General features: G+C 46.9%; 1 protein-coding gene across 11 annotated transcripts in view; it reads left to right on the top strand.

The window, feature by feature from the left end:
• Large1 (LARGE xylosyl- and glucuronyltransferase 1) overlaps window positions 1–15403 on the top strand; it is a 506960-nt gene that overhangs the window by 242392 nt on the left and 249165 nt on the right. For all 11 annotated transcript variants that reach the window (XM_077798432.1, XM_077798429.1, XM_077798430.1 and 8 more), the window contains one exon: window positions 10207–10289. In XM_077798432.1, coding sequence (XP_077654558.1) covers window positions 10207–10289 — 83 coding nt within the window. The remainder of the gene's footprint in view (window positions 1–10206; window positions 10290–15403) is intronic.

Genomic DNA, 15403 nt, shown 5'->3' on the forward strand with positions numbered 1-15403 from the left:
CAAGGACTGACTGACTGTTCTTTTAAAAGGACTTGGATTATTCTCAATTTCCTCCAGATTGAGCTGTATTTGTTGGCATTTTGTTGGAGTCATTGCTTTTATGAAACCTGACATCTCTCACATCTGCTGGCCCCCCAGTATTTTGATCTATTTTAATTTGTTTTTTAACGTCATCTTTAAGGATTTTATTTATTTATTTTAAAGAAAAAAAACATTTTATTCTTAAATCATATACTGTAAATTTCTGCTGTTAACATTTGGCATATATATTCTTTTAGACTTTAAATATAATGAAGTTTTGTATAAAATGTTACACATAATTATCTATAAACAAGCATCACATATTTACAAAACTGGATTGTACTATGCACAACATTTTGTAGATCTTCAATATTCTTTTTAATGACCACAAGTTATTACAGTACATTGATATATTTATGTTTATTTAACAAATCCTTATCTTTGAACACTCATTGTAGGAATTACTGAGATAACACTTATCTGATTCTTTTCTTTTTTTTTAATTGATTTTATTTTTTTTTAAATACACCAGAGTGGAATGCAAGACAATTCTTATTACACATATAGAGCACACTAACTAGCCATGGAGGGGCTTGCCAGCCTTCTCCCCCCCCCCATTATGGTGTTTGGACTCACATTTTATTAGCTCCACGTGTCTTCTTTGGGGCCTCTATAAGGACATAAATCTGTGGAAATATCCTCGCTAAATGCCAGGACCTGGAATTAGGGGATGTTGTGTCCATAAGACTAGTGGATTGTCTGGGACTGTGATTTCCAGGGAGTCTGGAAACCATGGTGGTGTCCTGTGGCACTCCCTGTGTTTATTAGTGACCTATTGTACCATAGCAAGAAACCTGAAACCTTAGACCTTCAAACATTGAGCACCTGTTACCTCCTACATTTTCTGAAAGCAGCTTGGTAGCCACTGAGACTCTGCATCTTAATGAGATTGCAGATGAGATGTCCCCAGGGGCTGTGATCTGAGCTAGCTCAGTGGCATTGCTAGTGGCCTCCCTTCCTAGGACTGCTAGAGAGTTCTCCTGACCCAGAAGCTGACTTGCCCCAGAGTAAGTGATGTAAACAGATGTGCAAAACAGCATGATGACTTTTATAACCCAGCCCTGGAGGTCCCCACCATTCCTCCGCTGAACTTCCTTGGTCACACAGCCTAATGCTGAGGCACTCACTGCAGGAGCGGCATGAACACCATGTGGAGAGGCTCTTTGGGGATGGTCTTAGTGTCATATTTCTGGCAGCCTTATATCTAGACTTGATCCCCAGGATCCATGCCTTGATCTGCCTATTGTGCTCTGTTTTAATTGTGTTTTTTTAAAAATATGTCATTCAGAACAATAGCAACAAATAAAGATACAACCCTCTCATTTTAAAGATGATGAAACTGAAGCATAGAAAAGTGAAGGGTCCTGCCTCAGGTTACAAAGTTGCTGCCTCAGCCCAAATGAGGATTATAGTGTCTCATCTCCTCATTCCTGTGTCCATTTTCCCTCTGATATGGGAAGAGAAGAACTGGGACATCAGCAGTTTACAAAGCAAAGGAAATGAGAAATCTCCCTCTGAAAACTCTCCCTTCAGGATGTGAGGAATACCGTCCTAGCCTGACCCTGAGGTGGAGTGGGGAGTTAAATACTTTCCTGTGAGGACATTGAAGGGCCAACCTTGACAAGACCATGGTGCATATGGTCAGCTCTCTTCATGGTGACAATCAATATGGTTATTAATAATGGTGATTGCTGATGTGTATACAGTAGTTAGCAAATGCCAAGCTCTAAGCTCTTTTGAATCATTTTAGGCGATCTGAATATGAGTGACATCTTCATTAGCCGCTTAATACACAAGGGGAGACTGAGGCCCAGGAGTAGAGTTATGTCTTGAAACACGAGGTGTAAGGGTCCGGCGAACGTCAGAGGAAGAGACCACCAAGAGACCGACTCATGCAACAGCAAAAGGGGGGTTTATTGAGGATCCAATCCAGCGTGCTGGGGCTCCAGGCTCACTCAAGACGGGAGAGCGGCCAAGAGCCCCAAGCAGGGGTTGAGCAGTGCTTAAGTACACTTTTTTTAGGGAGGGCAGGGACTTTACATACATCAGAGCAAATCATCATATACAGAGGGAAAATCAAACAACAATTCCCAAACATGATTAGTACATTCATTGGCAGGAACAGGTCGGGCGGGAGTGATAGGTCAATCCTAAGGAGGGGATACATTCAAACTGATTGGTTTGGGCCCTGAATGCCTATGTGTGAAACTGCACAGGGTCCAGGTTATTTAACAACTAAATGGTCAGTATCGGGCATTGTCTTAACTGCCTCAGGAATTTCAGGTTCTCTGTGCAGTTCAGAAACTTTACAATACCTAGTCCTTTACATTTTAACTCAGGCTTTGCAGCTTAGAAACTTTACCCTTTCAGAGGCAGAGTTGGGTCAGTGAGGGGAAGCCTCAGGTGTTCCAGATCGAGGGCACATCAGGGATGCCGAAGGCTTGGGCCTCAGCCATTGTGATCTTTAGAGGGCAACTTGAAAGCAGGGTCAGGGCTGTTGACAGTACCCATGCCAGTCACGTCTGCCTCCACAGTGCGGGCTTTACACTGACATACATGAGCCTATTTTTACAGACAGGGAAGCTCAGGCTCAGCCAGGCCATGTAGCTAGAGAGTGCTGATAACAAGGCTGAGTCTTAGGGCTGGGGACATGGCTCCCTAGTAGACACGTGCCTAACATGCCCACTGTCGGCCCTGGGTTCAACCCCCAGTACTACAAAAATAAAACAGCTACAGGCTTTAAGTCTGTTTATGGTAATGTTCAGTTGTGGTTTACAGAAACCCACATGGCATGAAATTTGCCATCTTACCCATTTTTAAGTACACATTTGGTAGTGTTTAGTGTATTCACGTGGCAATGTCCTGGATCTCCAGAACTTTTTTTTTTTTTTTCATTTTTTTTTTATTGGTCGTTCATAACATTACATAGTTCTTAATACATCATATTACACGGTTTGATTCAAGTGGATTATGAACTCCCGCTTTTACCCCGTATTCCAGAACTTTTATATCTTGCAAAATTGTGATTCTGTACTCATCAAATGATGGGACAGGGACACTCGTTTCCCTCTCCCCCAGCCCCTAGCCACCAGCATTCTTATTTCTGTCCTGATGTATCTGACTACTTTTGATGGCTGATGGAAGCATTTGTCTTCCCTGAGTGGCTCATTACACTTTGTGGTGTCCTCAAGGCTCATCTGCGGCTCATCTGCGTGTCGCACTGTTAGGATTTTCTTCCTTTTTGAGGCTGAGTAACATCCCATTGTGTGCATATGCCACATTTTGTTTAGCCATCCGTCCCTGGGTGGACGCATGCCCTGTTCCCACCTCTTAGCCGTAATGAATCACGCGACTGTGAACACAGGTGTGCCCCTGTTGTGACGGTCCATGCTCCTCTATTTTGCAATTATTGCTTCACGTGGTGGTTCTGTTTTTAATTTTTTAAGGAGTCACTGTCGGGCTTCCCGTGGCAGCTGGACCAGCAGTGCGTCCTCTCTGCGGTACAGGCCACATTCTGCTTCCTCATTGGGAGGAGCTTACTGTGCGAATGGCTCACTAAGGACTTTGAACCAGTAATCACCTGGCCATGTCTCCCAGGAAAAGCCATTTCTTTACAGATGCCCAGGACCCCCAGAGGGCCTGCCCTGCGTCCCCTGCTGGCCTCTCTCCCAGCTGTTGGCTAGATGCCTCTTTTCCAGACAACCTCCCTCTTCCTCCAGCTCCCCCATCCCGAGGCTTCTCTCCTCTCTCTAGAATGCTCTTGTCTGGACTTCAGAGGTTCAGAGGTGGCCAGGAGGCTTGTGGGTGTGTGGCCAAGAGGCTTTTAGGTGTGTGCTCCAGGGTCACCTCTTAGGAGACAGTTTACCAGACTCTCTGGTTTTAACACACTAACCTACCCCCTCATAGCAGTTTCCCTGCCTAATTGTCTTCCTGGACAGTATCTAGTGGTTCATATTTACCATATAGAGGCCTCCCTCCACATCCACCGGGAACTGACCCCCTCAGGTGCCCACATCTGCAGCCGCTCTAGTCCTGTGTGTGAAGGTGCAGTTCTTGTGCATGGCCTGCACACATCGTCTCGACACTTTAGACCATGCCAAGGTCACATACAGTACTTACCACACTGTTTATATTGTCTTACTTAGGGAATAATGATAAGGAAAAAACATCTCCCTGTTCAGTCCAGACACAGTGTCGGGTTGTGGGGTGAATCTGCGGTAGCAGGACGCAGGAGGTGGCGGCCTCCCTGCACATTTGCTTGTCTCATTATCTAAGCTGCACCCACTATGGGCTTGCATTGGCCGTGCTCATGGCGGTATCCTCAGCCCCACAATTGAGTCTGGCACATAGTAGGCACTCAGCATTTGTTGAGTGGTTGAGGGTCTGGATAATGTGTGTGGACATTTGGCATCAGTCCTGTCATTTAGAAGCCACACTCACCAGGATAGATCAGTGTCAGGCCGTTCAGACAACCCGCCTGCCCTGCACGGGTTGAGCCACCTCTTGTCACTCACTCGGTTTCTGATTTCTGGGGTTGCTCTTTTCCTTATACCAGGAACATCAGTCCTAAGGCAGCCCAGGGCTGTGGCGAGGTCAGGAATAAAGCAGACTATGTGGAAGGTGGATGCCTCCTCCTTCCTCCCCTCCCCCATTCACCTGGCCTTAGGACTTCCTGTTGTCCACTGTGCCCTATAAACCAGTGACTCCACTTGTCCCTCTTGCCAAGCCCCTGAAAACTTGGCTTCCAAAGTCAGGAGACGTCTACTTCTGCTTTCTCAGGCTTGAAATGACCTTGTCTTTCGAATCTGTGGTTTAGTATTTAGAAAAATAAACAGATCAGTGGTTTCCCAGAGAGTAGAGGTGGCCAAGAGGCTTGTGGGGGATTTTAGATGGCACGTTAGTGAAAAACAACCCCGTTAATGAAAGACCCCCGTTTCCCTGTCCAAGGAGAATCACACGAAACACTGGCTGCAAAAGCACGAGGGGGTTTATTGGGACACAGGCGCCTGCGGGTGCCCAGTAGAACCTCAGCCGGAGCCTTGGTGAACTGGCACACCGGGATTGGGGATACAGAGATTTTTATAGGGTTTGGGACAGGTTTCGCGCGCGCGGGAAGCAACAGGTTTCTTATTGGTTTGTTTAAATCTAGCATATAGGCCACCTAGGGGGTACAGGTCTGCATTCCAAAAACCACAGGTCTGCATTCTATTCTTTCTGTTCCTGCTTATCTGTTCCGGTTTATTCATTCATGCCTCAGGATGCGGGTGCTCTGTTCTTCAACCGGTTGTCTGGAAAGCATGCCTGGCGCCTGAACCTGTTTATGGCCTGCCTGATATCTTGGTTTCATATCTTGGCCTTAGGTAACTGGGCTAACTGGGCTAGGGTCTTTCAGTTAGCAGTAGGGGTTTTCTGTCTTGATAGTCACTGTGTGTGTTTCATTACGGCAGGGTGCTGTGATTCACTGCAGGTTTGTGAGTTCGGCCCCTGTCTCTGCCACTGACTAGCTGAGCCATGTCACCTCAGTCTTATTACTCACCTGCTCCCTGCACTTTCTGCATCTTGAATTCAGAGCATCTTGGAGGTTCCAGAAAACTGTTCCCCGGTGTCCAAAGGCCTAGGGGCAGAAGGTGGCGGCTGAATGAACTGCCTTTACTTGGCTGATAGGAGTCAGGGGAAATGGTTCTTCCTAGTTGAAAGGAATTGGGAATCGATCTCTTGGATCCCTTGACCACTCCTCACACTGTCAAAATAATCCCAGTGGCCTCTGGTGAGTTTTTACTGCAGATGCTCTTCAGAGGGCTTCAGATGGAGCAGTGACTTCCCAGGTATGGTCACTGGGCCAGCAGCAGCAGTGACCTGTGGATACAGAATTGTTCTCAGCCTCCACCCAATCCTCTTGAATCAGAAGTGGGAAAGGGGCCAGATGCTCTCTTGACAAGCCCTCTTGTGCACGGAGGATGTGAGAGCCATTTACTGGGTAAATTAGTCAGCTTTCTGTCACTGTAACAAAATGCCTGAAATAATCAACTTCTAGGGAACAAAGTTTCATGTTGGCTCATGGTTGTAGAAGTTGCAGTCATGGTCATTGGCCCCACTGCTTTGGGCCTGTGCTGAGGCAGAACATCATGGTGAGAGTGTGTGGCAGAGCACAGCTGCTCACCTCATGGAGGCTAGAAAGCAAAAATAAAAGAGAGGGGAATTGGCCAGGGATAAAATATACCCTCCAAGGGCACATCCCCAGTGACCTAGTGCCTCCATCCTCCAGTCCTAACGCACCTCCTGAGATTCCACCACCGCCTGTTGCTCGTTAAGTTTTGAATCCACAGGTGAGGTTGGAGCCCTCCGGATCCAGTCACCTTCCAAAGCCCCCACCTCTGGACACCACTGCATTGGAGACCAAGCCTTCAACACATGAGCCTTTGCAGGACATTCCAGATTCAAATCATGTCCCTGACTCCCCTCACCCCTCCACCTCAAGTATCATGTCCCCTGGTTTTCAGATGAGGAAGTTAAATAGGAGGATGCTGTGTGCTTCTTGTTGGGTTTATTCTTTCAGTCAAGGGCAGAGAGCCTGCTTTCTCTGGGCAGCCTTCTTCCACTCCCCCACCTAGTCCTCACCATAGCTGGGGGCAGCTCTTTGTCTCCATCTTGCAGATGAGTACGGGAGCACGTGGGGGGTCATGTCAGAGTGAGCGCTCATGGTTTACGGGACCAGTGCCTAGACTAGTCTACTCAAATAATCTAAAGAACGTGATCCTAGCCATTATCTCTTACCCAAGCCTAGGGAGCTAAATGCCCCTGTGGGTTACCTCCTTCATCATCCCCTAGGAGTCGCCAGCTGTGGTTCACCATCTGCATAGAGTCTCCTTCCATAGCCCCTCTGATGCCACATTCAAGAAGGTTTCCCTGGCTTTGCTGCAGCCTCCCTGATTGGAGATGCTTAGGGGAAGTGTGCCCTAGGCCCAGTGCCTGGAGGGGAGCCAGAGCCCTGGGGTGCTGCTAATGCTGGCGTTGGTCTGAATTTCCGGAGGATGGGGACGAGTTTACCTTTATATGCTCTGAGGCCAGCACCGTGCTGGCACATTAGGGACCCCCAAAACATTCATGTCTTGAATTCCTCCTGCAGGTTCTAAAATGAAGGTCTTCACTTGACTCCAGGTGTCAGCAATGAAACCTGGTTCACAGCTCTGACTGCACCTCACCTGTGTCTTCAGGTGCAATTTGCAGAGGTTCAAGGTGTGCTGAGCAGCATGTGGTGAACTAAAGGACGTGAGCGGAAACCTTCAGGGTTTCCTTGGAAAGAGGCTTTGTGTGTGTTAGTCTGAGAACTTCGTGAAACTCCTTAAAGTTATGAACAAAATTTATAAGTCTGTGGGTAGAGTAAGGGCCACCTGCCAGGGAGGTTATGCTTTCTGGAAGGTGTTGCTACACCCCCAGGGGCTGAAGGAGAAGTGGGAGGGGTAATGGCACTGGGAATTCCCAAGGACCCTGAGGGGAACTGGGGAAGATCTGACTTTCCAGGCTCCCTGGGTGACTCTCATTGATCAAAGTCAACCAGAAACAGAGCAAAAAGGAGCCTGGTTAGTTTAGCCTATTAAGGCTGGGCTCCGAGGGTTCAGGATAAGCTGGGAGGTAGAGGAAGGAGAGGAAATGAGAACATCATCCCATCCTCCATCCACACTTTGTGGGAAGTAAAGATGAGTGTGGTGAGCCTGAGACCTACCATCACAAGGCCCGAGAGGAAGGCTGAGCCAGAGGGGGCCCCCATCACAGAATGTGACATTCAGACCCCACCCTTCTAGAGGAAGAATGGAAGGTCATGGTCCTTAGGATCATCTGTCATCCACTGTACCAAGAAACTTACAACCTAGACTTCACAGCTGCAAAACCTGATGTTAACATGATGATGATTCTGCCTACAGGAAGCTTCATCCCTGTTCCCTGTTCTGGCCATTCCAGCCCCTACCCTGACCCTCTCTCATTGTTCACTTCGGCACCTGCAACATTTTAGGCCACCCCAAACCCTTCCAAGAGTATATTTGATGATGCTGTAATTTTCTCCTTTCCTAGGTAGCAGGGCCCTGCTGCTAGAGCTCCAGATGATGAATTTATTCATAGTGGCAGGTGTACTGGATGAAACTAGAGAGATTGGAAAATTATGTAAAATGTTTGAGAATGTGCACACTAGCGCTTACATTTAATGGGCCCATTTGAAATAGTCCCTGAACCCTGAAGCCAAGACAAAGTTTGATATCTGGGAGGCAATGTGTTTAAATATTTGTGATTCAGAAGAGCCTGATTCTGCATGTTTTCCTGATCCTCAACCCCTCCCTGGGTCTGTCTCTGGGGTGCAGGCTTCTTCCTATTCATTTCCTTCATGATTTAAATGGGGGCAGTTGCATCTGCATTACAATCCTTCATCCTGAGTCTATTGGAGATATTATCCTGAGATAAGCAATGACGCCTTCATTGTACAGGTGGGGAAATTCAGATGTGCATGATGAGACTGAGCAAAGGCAGCAGTAGAATCCAGAAGGATCTGAACTCCTCCCCACCCCTTGTTTTCCTCCCCCTTTCTTCCTAAAAAAGGGGTAACTTGATGTTTGGGGGAGGAAAAATCTTTATTGGGGGGCATTTTTGTGCACTGAAGAATGTTTAGTCGCATCTGAGGTCTCTACCCAATAAATTCTAGTTGGACATGGTGGTGCAGGCCTGTAATCTGAGCCCGGAGGCTTGGGAGGCTGAGACCACGCCCTTCCCAGCACTTATTGACAACCTAGAAGGTCTCAAGGCATCCTGGAATGTCAAGACCTAGGACCAGGGAGGAGACAGCCTCCTGCCAAGAGGCACTGCCTTCCTGTCCACCATGTGAACATCCAGACTCTCAGGTGTTGGATTAAGTAGCACTAAAGACACAGAATATTTTTAAAAATCTTTTTTATTATTTCTGATGTATCAGCAGGGTTAGGGATTCCATTCCAGAGTGCAAGTTCCAATTCTCTCAGCCTATTTCCTGAGAGCTCAAGGAATGTCCTTCTGCAGTCCTGCAGGAGGGGGCATGACTGGGGTGGCAGTCTCCACAGGGAAGGCTGCTTCCCAGGCAGGACAGAATCTAGGCATGCACTATCTGTTCTCAGGAGGCCAGATGACATCCTGTGCAGCTTGCCCTAGAGCAGGGCTTTGTCAAGCCAAGCCCCACATCAAAAAGGATGATTGTCAGAAGCAGGAGGTGAACAGGAATGCTGCTGGCAGCAGGGCTAGCTGGCTGGAAGTCCCCAGTCCAGCCAGGAAGCTTTGAGCGTCTGAAGAGTCTTTGCCTTAATAATCCCATCTCAGCACTCCAGGCACCCAGGTGCCCGACCTGGGCACTCAAGAGGGCGTTTTTGGTATGATTGGAGCTCATTGTGCTGAGCAAGGTGTTCTGCTCTAGACACCTGTTCTTCCCTCACTCCAAGCAGTCGCCTGTAAGACCTGGGTTATGCCCGTTACGTGCGGTCAGTCAGCTGACTCTGGTGGCTTCCCTGGGTCCAAGGACAGGGCAGATGGTACATCCGAAGCCTGTGCTCCTATCATTTTAGAGTTGCTGAACTGTAGGTTTCTCTTCAATTCCTCCAGTCTTGATTTTCTTTGAATGATCATCCAGTGGGGACCTGGAGATTTTGGCCCCTTTGTCTCTGATGTCACTGTTTCGTTAACTCTAACCTAAGAGAGATTCAGAGACTCACAAACTGTGTGAGCCATGGCCTCTCCTCTGGACCCAGGTGGTTGATTTATCCTTTCAGGGTGTATTTCTTCCTCCTCTGTTTTACCAGTCATCTTTGTCTTTGTGCTTGGGGGCAGGGGACACAGTGTTTGCCTATTTGAACCAATCACCATTTCTCTCGTCCCCAAAATGTAATTGAAAAGAGTCTTAATGGCTTCCAAATGATGATAGCTCCATAAACCAATTAAAAAGGCTTTAATAAAACTGTCTTGTGATCCTCTCACAGAGGCAGATGGTGCCCTTTGTTGTCTAATGATCCCAACTTTAAAGAAGGGCTTTTGCTTCCTTGCGGGGCCGCAACTCTGGGAAGGCCATCTCCTGCCTGTCTCAGTGTTCATCCTGTGTTCTTCTCCTCCTCCCAGACGATCCACGTCGCCATCGTCTGTGCCGGATACAATGCCAGCCGAGACGTCGTCACCTTGGTCAAGTCCGTCCTCTTTCACAGGTAGGAGCATCCTGTACATTCTAAGGGCTGGGGCATCTCCCTGGCTGCCTGGGGGAGGGTTAAATAAGAGTGACATTACACCCATCTTTCTTGCTGCCATGAAAACACAATTTTTCTCCCCAGTCCTGGGAAGGTTATTGTGGTCATAATGTTTCCTGGCAGCAGTTAGGTGCTGCCTTGCCATGGTGAGAGTTGTAGCTCTCAGATGTCGAGGGACCTTCCAAGTCACCCCAGATTAGGTGCTGCCATTCACCAGATCTGCTGCCATTCACCAGATCTCTCTTTTTATATACCTGCCTTGGGGAAGGTTATGTCTTGTGTCTCCCCAAAATTCATATCTCAAAGCCCTAAACCTGATACATCAAAATTCCACTGTTTGCTGATAAGAACATAAAAGAGGTGTATAAATTTAATAGATCTATTTGGGTGGGCCCTAATATAATATGACAGGTCTTTTAGGAAAAAGGAGATCAGGACACAGACCCTTAGAGAGGGAGACCATGTGAACACACAGTGAGAAGACAGCCCTCTGCACACTAGGAGGGGTGGCCTGAAGAGATCTCCGATTTCTAACCTGCAAAACTCAGAAAAATGACCTTCTGTCATTTCAGCCAGCTATTTGGGGCATTTTGTTATGGCAGCCCTCCTAAACTAATACACATTACTTTCTCTGGCCCATCTCTGGGTTTTTGTGACTGTTGAGAAGTCCTGCTTTATATTAAACTGAAATCTACACGTGCCCATAGCTTATATTCGTTGGCCCTGGTGGACTCAGTTATGGAACCAGTTTGTGAATTGGTTTCTCATCCACCTGAAAGCAGAGGTGCCTCTCGAGAGTCTTCCCTAAGTTAAACTTTCACCATTTACTTGCTTTCTCATGGGACGTTTCTTCTGTCCTCTCACCATTTGGTTGACATCTAGACATACTCACATCCAGAATCATGTCTGCATTTCCAGCTCGTGGCCTCGGCTCTGTGCTGACTTCTTACCAAGAGTTCAGAGGAAGCTCATCCACAATAAATAGTGCAGGGTATATCAGATGACCAAGGCAGGCTCCAGAAGGTTCTCGTCAGAGTCAGAGTCTTGAGAAGCTCTCAGAGTTCAGGGTAAAGCTTTACACCTGAATTGCAACATGTGGCCCAACATGTGGCCCAACTAGGGATGGGCGATACCAAGACATGCCAACCCTGCGAGACCCTGGGGTTCCACCTTCTCCCTCAGTCCCCCCACCAGGCTGTCTGTCATCATGCCTTGCGGCTCTCCGTAGATGTCCCTCAGGTCCACCCCTTCCTCTGCATCCCACTGTGGCTGTCACAGCCTAGGTCTACCTGTTCTCTGACTCACAGATGTCTTCCTGCCCTTCAGACCCACCTCTTCTGACACCAGAATGCTGTTTCAGACAGGCGGCTGTGAACCTCTTTGCCCGTGACATTATGACAGTGTGTGTGGGGGGGGGGGGCTCTGAGGCCATTCTCCATATCCCTGTCCCTCCTCTCCTGCTTTGGCTTCATGCCCTGCAACTCTGAGCTGCTCGTAGCTCCCTGGCCTCTCCAGGGGTTCACTGGCTGATCTCTTCCTGGCAGGCCATCTCAACACTTCGTCCCTCTTCTTCTTCTGCCACACCCACAGTGGCAGCTCCCTCCACTGCTTGTTTTGTGTTGCTGTGACAAAATACCTGAGATCAACGCCTTAGAGAAAGACTGATTTTGGCTCACAGTTTCAGAGGTTTCAGTCCATTGTTGGCTGGCTTCAGTGGGGGGGGGGGGCTTTTGGTGAGGCAGAGCATCATGGTGGAAGGGCATGGTGAAGTGACATTGTTCACGGCACCTGGGGCCAAGAAAGAAAGTGACAGAAGCAGTGGGGACAGACTGAGAGAGAGGAAGGGGTAGGATCTACCTTCTCTTCTTATTATTTTTTATTTTTTTACTTGTAGATGGACATGACACCTTTATTTTGTTTATTTATTTTTATGTGGTGCTAATGGTCGAACCCAGTACCTCAAATTTCAAGGCAAGAGCTCTCCTGCTGAGCCACAACCCCAGCCCCAGGGTGTACCCTTTAGGGGACATCCCCAGGGGTCTTCTTCCCCCAACTGGACCCCACCTCCTACAGTTTCTTCCACCTTCCACTGATGGCATCCAATTACTAATGCATCAATGGATTAATCCATGTAGGAGATGAGAGCCCTTATGATCCAATCACTTCCTCACAGCCCCGCCTCTGCACATGGCTGCTTTGGTGACCAAGCCTCCAACACATGAGCCTTTGGTGACGTTCCAGATACAAATCATAATAACCTCTTACCATGGAAGTCTTCACAGGTATCCCTTTAACGGAGAGCCCTTCTGTGCCCCTCACCTGTGGCGTTGGCCTCTCTTCCACCAGATGGCAGTACCCTGTGCATCTTTCTGTCGTATTTCCTACCTTGTTCTCTGTGTATCCATCCAAAGTATGTTTTCTGTGGCAGAATGTAGGCTTCACTATACCTTATTTTTCTGTATCCTCCATTATCTTAGCAAATATATGTCTTAGCAAATATCTTGATGCTTGATGAATGTGCACTTGTTTACAAAGTGACTCTGGGGCCTCGGGTAGTGAAGAACCTGGAGATACATTCATTCAATCAACCAGCTGACAGGCCCAGCCTAGACTTAGTTCAGTTTCTGACTTTATTCAGAATTGCCACCACACAGCTGAGTGACTTTCAGCGGGTCACTTAAACTCTTAAGTTCCTGTATCACTTAGCTTTTGCTCCGAAGCCGTTCACTCCAGCTTTCTTGGTTTACATCATGGACCTCTTCTTGCACTCACCTTGGTGTTTCTTTTGAACCGCCCCCTCCCCCCACACACACAGGTGGCTGTATGTAGCTGCAGGTTAGCCAAACATCAACTTGGCTGTCCTATTGCAGTGGGGACCTGGTGGAAGAAGGGAGCAGGAAACCTACATAATAGTGTCAGTTAGAGAAGGGGTCTCCCACCTCTTCTTCCTCCTCTGTCTACTTAGGACTATGATTTCAGTTGCCCACTGGAGGAAGAAAGAGGACTGTCAGGGAAAGAATGGCCAATGGGCTCAACCCCGTGGTCTTCCGGTTCCAGGGGGGATGTGCATCCCACACGGCCCAGGCTGCTGTGCCATGTCCGAGCCGCCTGTGGTTCTGCAGCCTTTGCCTGGTGCTTAAAACCAGGGGCCGTGTTAGCTGAGCCGAGTCAGATGAGATGAGTGAGTCTCTGCTGGTGTTTGTTGCCTGTCTCCCTGATAGAAAGAGCCCACTGTTCTGAAAAAAGGGTATTTGCATGATTATAGATATTCAATTATGCTATTTCTCAATTATGACTAATTTTAAGGTCACAGGATCTTCCTAGGTTATTGTCGAGTATAAATTTTATTCCTGTTGCTTTTGCTACAGATCACATCATCCAGTAGTTGCTGAAATTGTGAAAACCCTGTTGAGTATAAACTTTCACTCCTACAGTCACCATGCAGCACAAAGAGGTTAAAATTAAAAATAGCAGTTTTATTGTCAGCAGCTGCCGGCAGGACTCCCTTCCATGTGGGCCCTGGGTTTGGGGAATACAGGCAGTTTAATGTTTGTAATGAATATTCTGCCACTCTGTGAATGGCTGCTTGATCTTCCTGGACCAAATACCACTGAAGCCCACCCCAGTCTCTGAAATCCTAGGAATAAGAAGGATTGTGTGAACTGAAGTGCTGGTGATAATGAGTTGGGATATCAAGACAAAAGGACATTAAACAGACTTTCAGCTCAGAAAGTCCAGCTATAAATAGCTTCATTGCCTCCCAAACACATATGGAGATTTACTAAGACATGATTATGAAATATGTTGACAAATGAAGAGCCTTCCTAATGTTAATAATATAATAATAGTGACACACAGTGCTTCTTTGGGCTTTCACTGTTAATTACAGTCATTATATTTATTTTCCATGCAGGATTTTCAGCAAATTTCCACTTAAGTGTGGCTTTGTTATGTCAATTTTCCTTCTGCAGTGGTGACAGTGAGCATCCTATATTTTAAAAGGCGGTGAGAGAGTTATGTGAGCACTCTTGTCCACCAATACTCGCAGAGAAAATTTGTTGCTGTAAAGTTTTGGAAACAAATTTCATTATATATGCCAAAGGCCTTGGCCTTGTCCTCGTAGGATGACCCAAGCTAGAGAAAAACCTTTTCAAAAATATTGAATCTATTTTAAAACAATAAGAATAATTGAATATCTTCTTATAATAAACCGTGCACTCAGCTTTAGAAAATATGTCATCACACAGAGCAATGCAGATGATCTAAAATGAGCCAAAGTAAAATTGAAAATAGAATGTATCACCTGAACTCCAGTGTCCAGACAGGCATGCACGCACGTACAGGGTCAAAATACAGGGATGAGAAAATAGCAGAAAATATATGAAAATGTCACTTTTGCAAATTGTGTTTGGTGAACTTTGTTTATATTTTCTCCGTTTCATATATTTTTGGGTCCCGTCATTACACAGCCTTTATGTTGATTAAAAAAAAAAAACGTGGATGAGAAAAAAAGATACAAGGTGTATGTGATGACGTTTTAATAATAGTAGAAAATAGCATAATACACACCCATGTCACCTCCGCAGAAGAATATTCAGTGAAAAGTTTGGAGAATGCCAGGAACACCAATCCCAATGGTAAATCAACTGGGAAATATTGCTGCTCTTGAAGAAAACCCAGCACTTAGCAGGCAGAGAAAATAAATATTTATTTAGTAACTAAGCATTTACCTCCTGGGCAAGAGGGTGGATGGCTTGTAAAATTTTAATGTTTTTTTGCCAGGATGATCTACTGGCTCTCTCAGTCTGCATTCCTGTTGGCAGGGAGAAAATAGTTATTTCCCTTACTTTGCATATCAAGCAGTTTTTCTTCTTACTGTTTTTAAAAACTTCCCTGATGCCCCTGGAGAGCGGGGAGGGTAAAAGCGTGTCTGTGGCCAGAGTGTGCCTGTGGTTGTCTCATTGCTGATTCCAGGACACTCCTGCAGAAGCATCTTTCAGGTTGTCAAGGAGGGCGTGAGACTTGACTGTGAACAGGAAGCCCACCGAGGTGCTAGTTTCCTCCTGGCAGGAGCT

Source organism: Urocitellus parryii, chromosome 5 (genome assembly GCF_045843805.1).
Source record: "Urocitellus parryii isolate mUroPar1 chromosome 5, mUroPar1.hap1, whole genome shotgun sequence".
NCBI classification, from domain to species: Eukaryota; Metazoa; Chordata; class Mammalia; order Rodentia; family Sciuridae; genus Urocitellus; species Urocitellus parryii.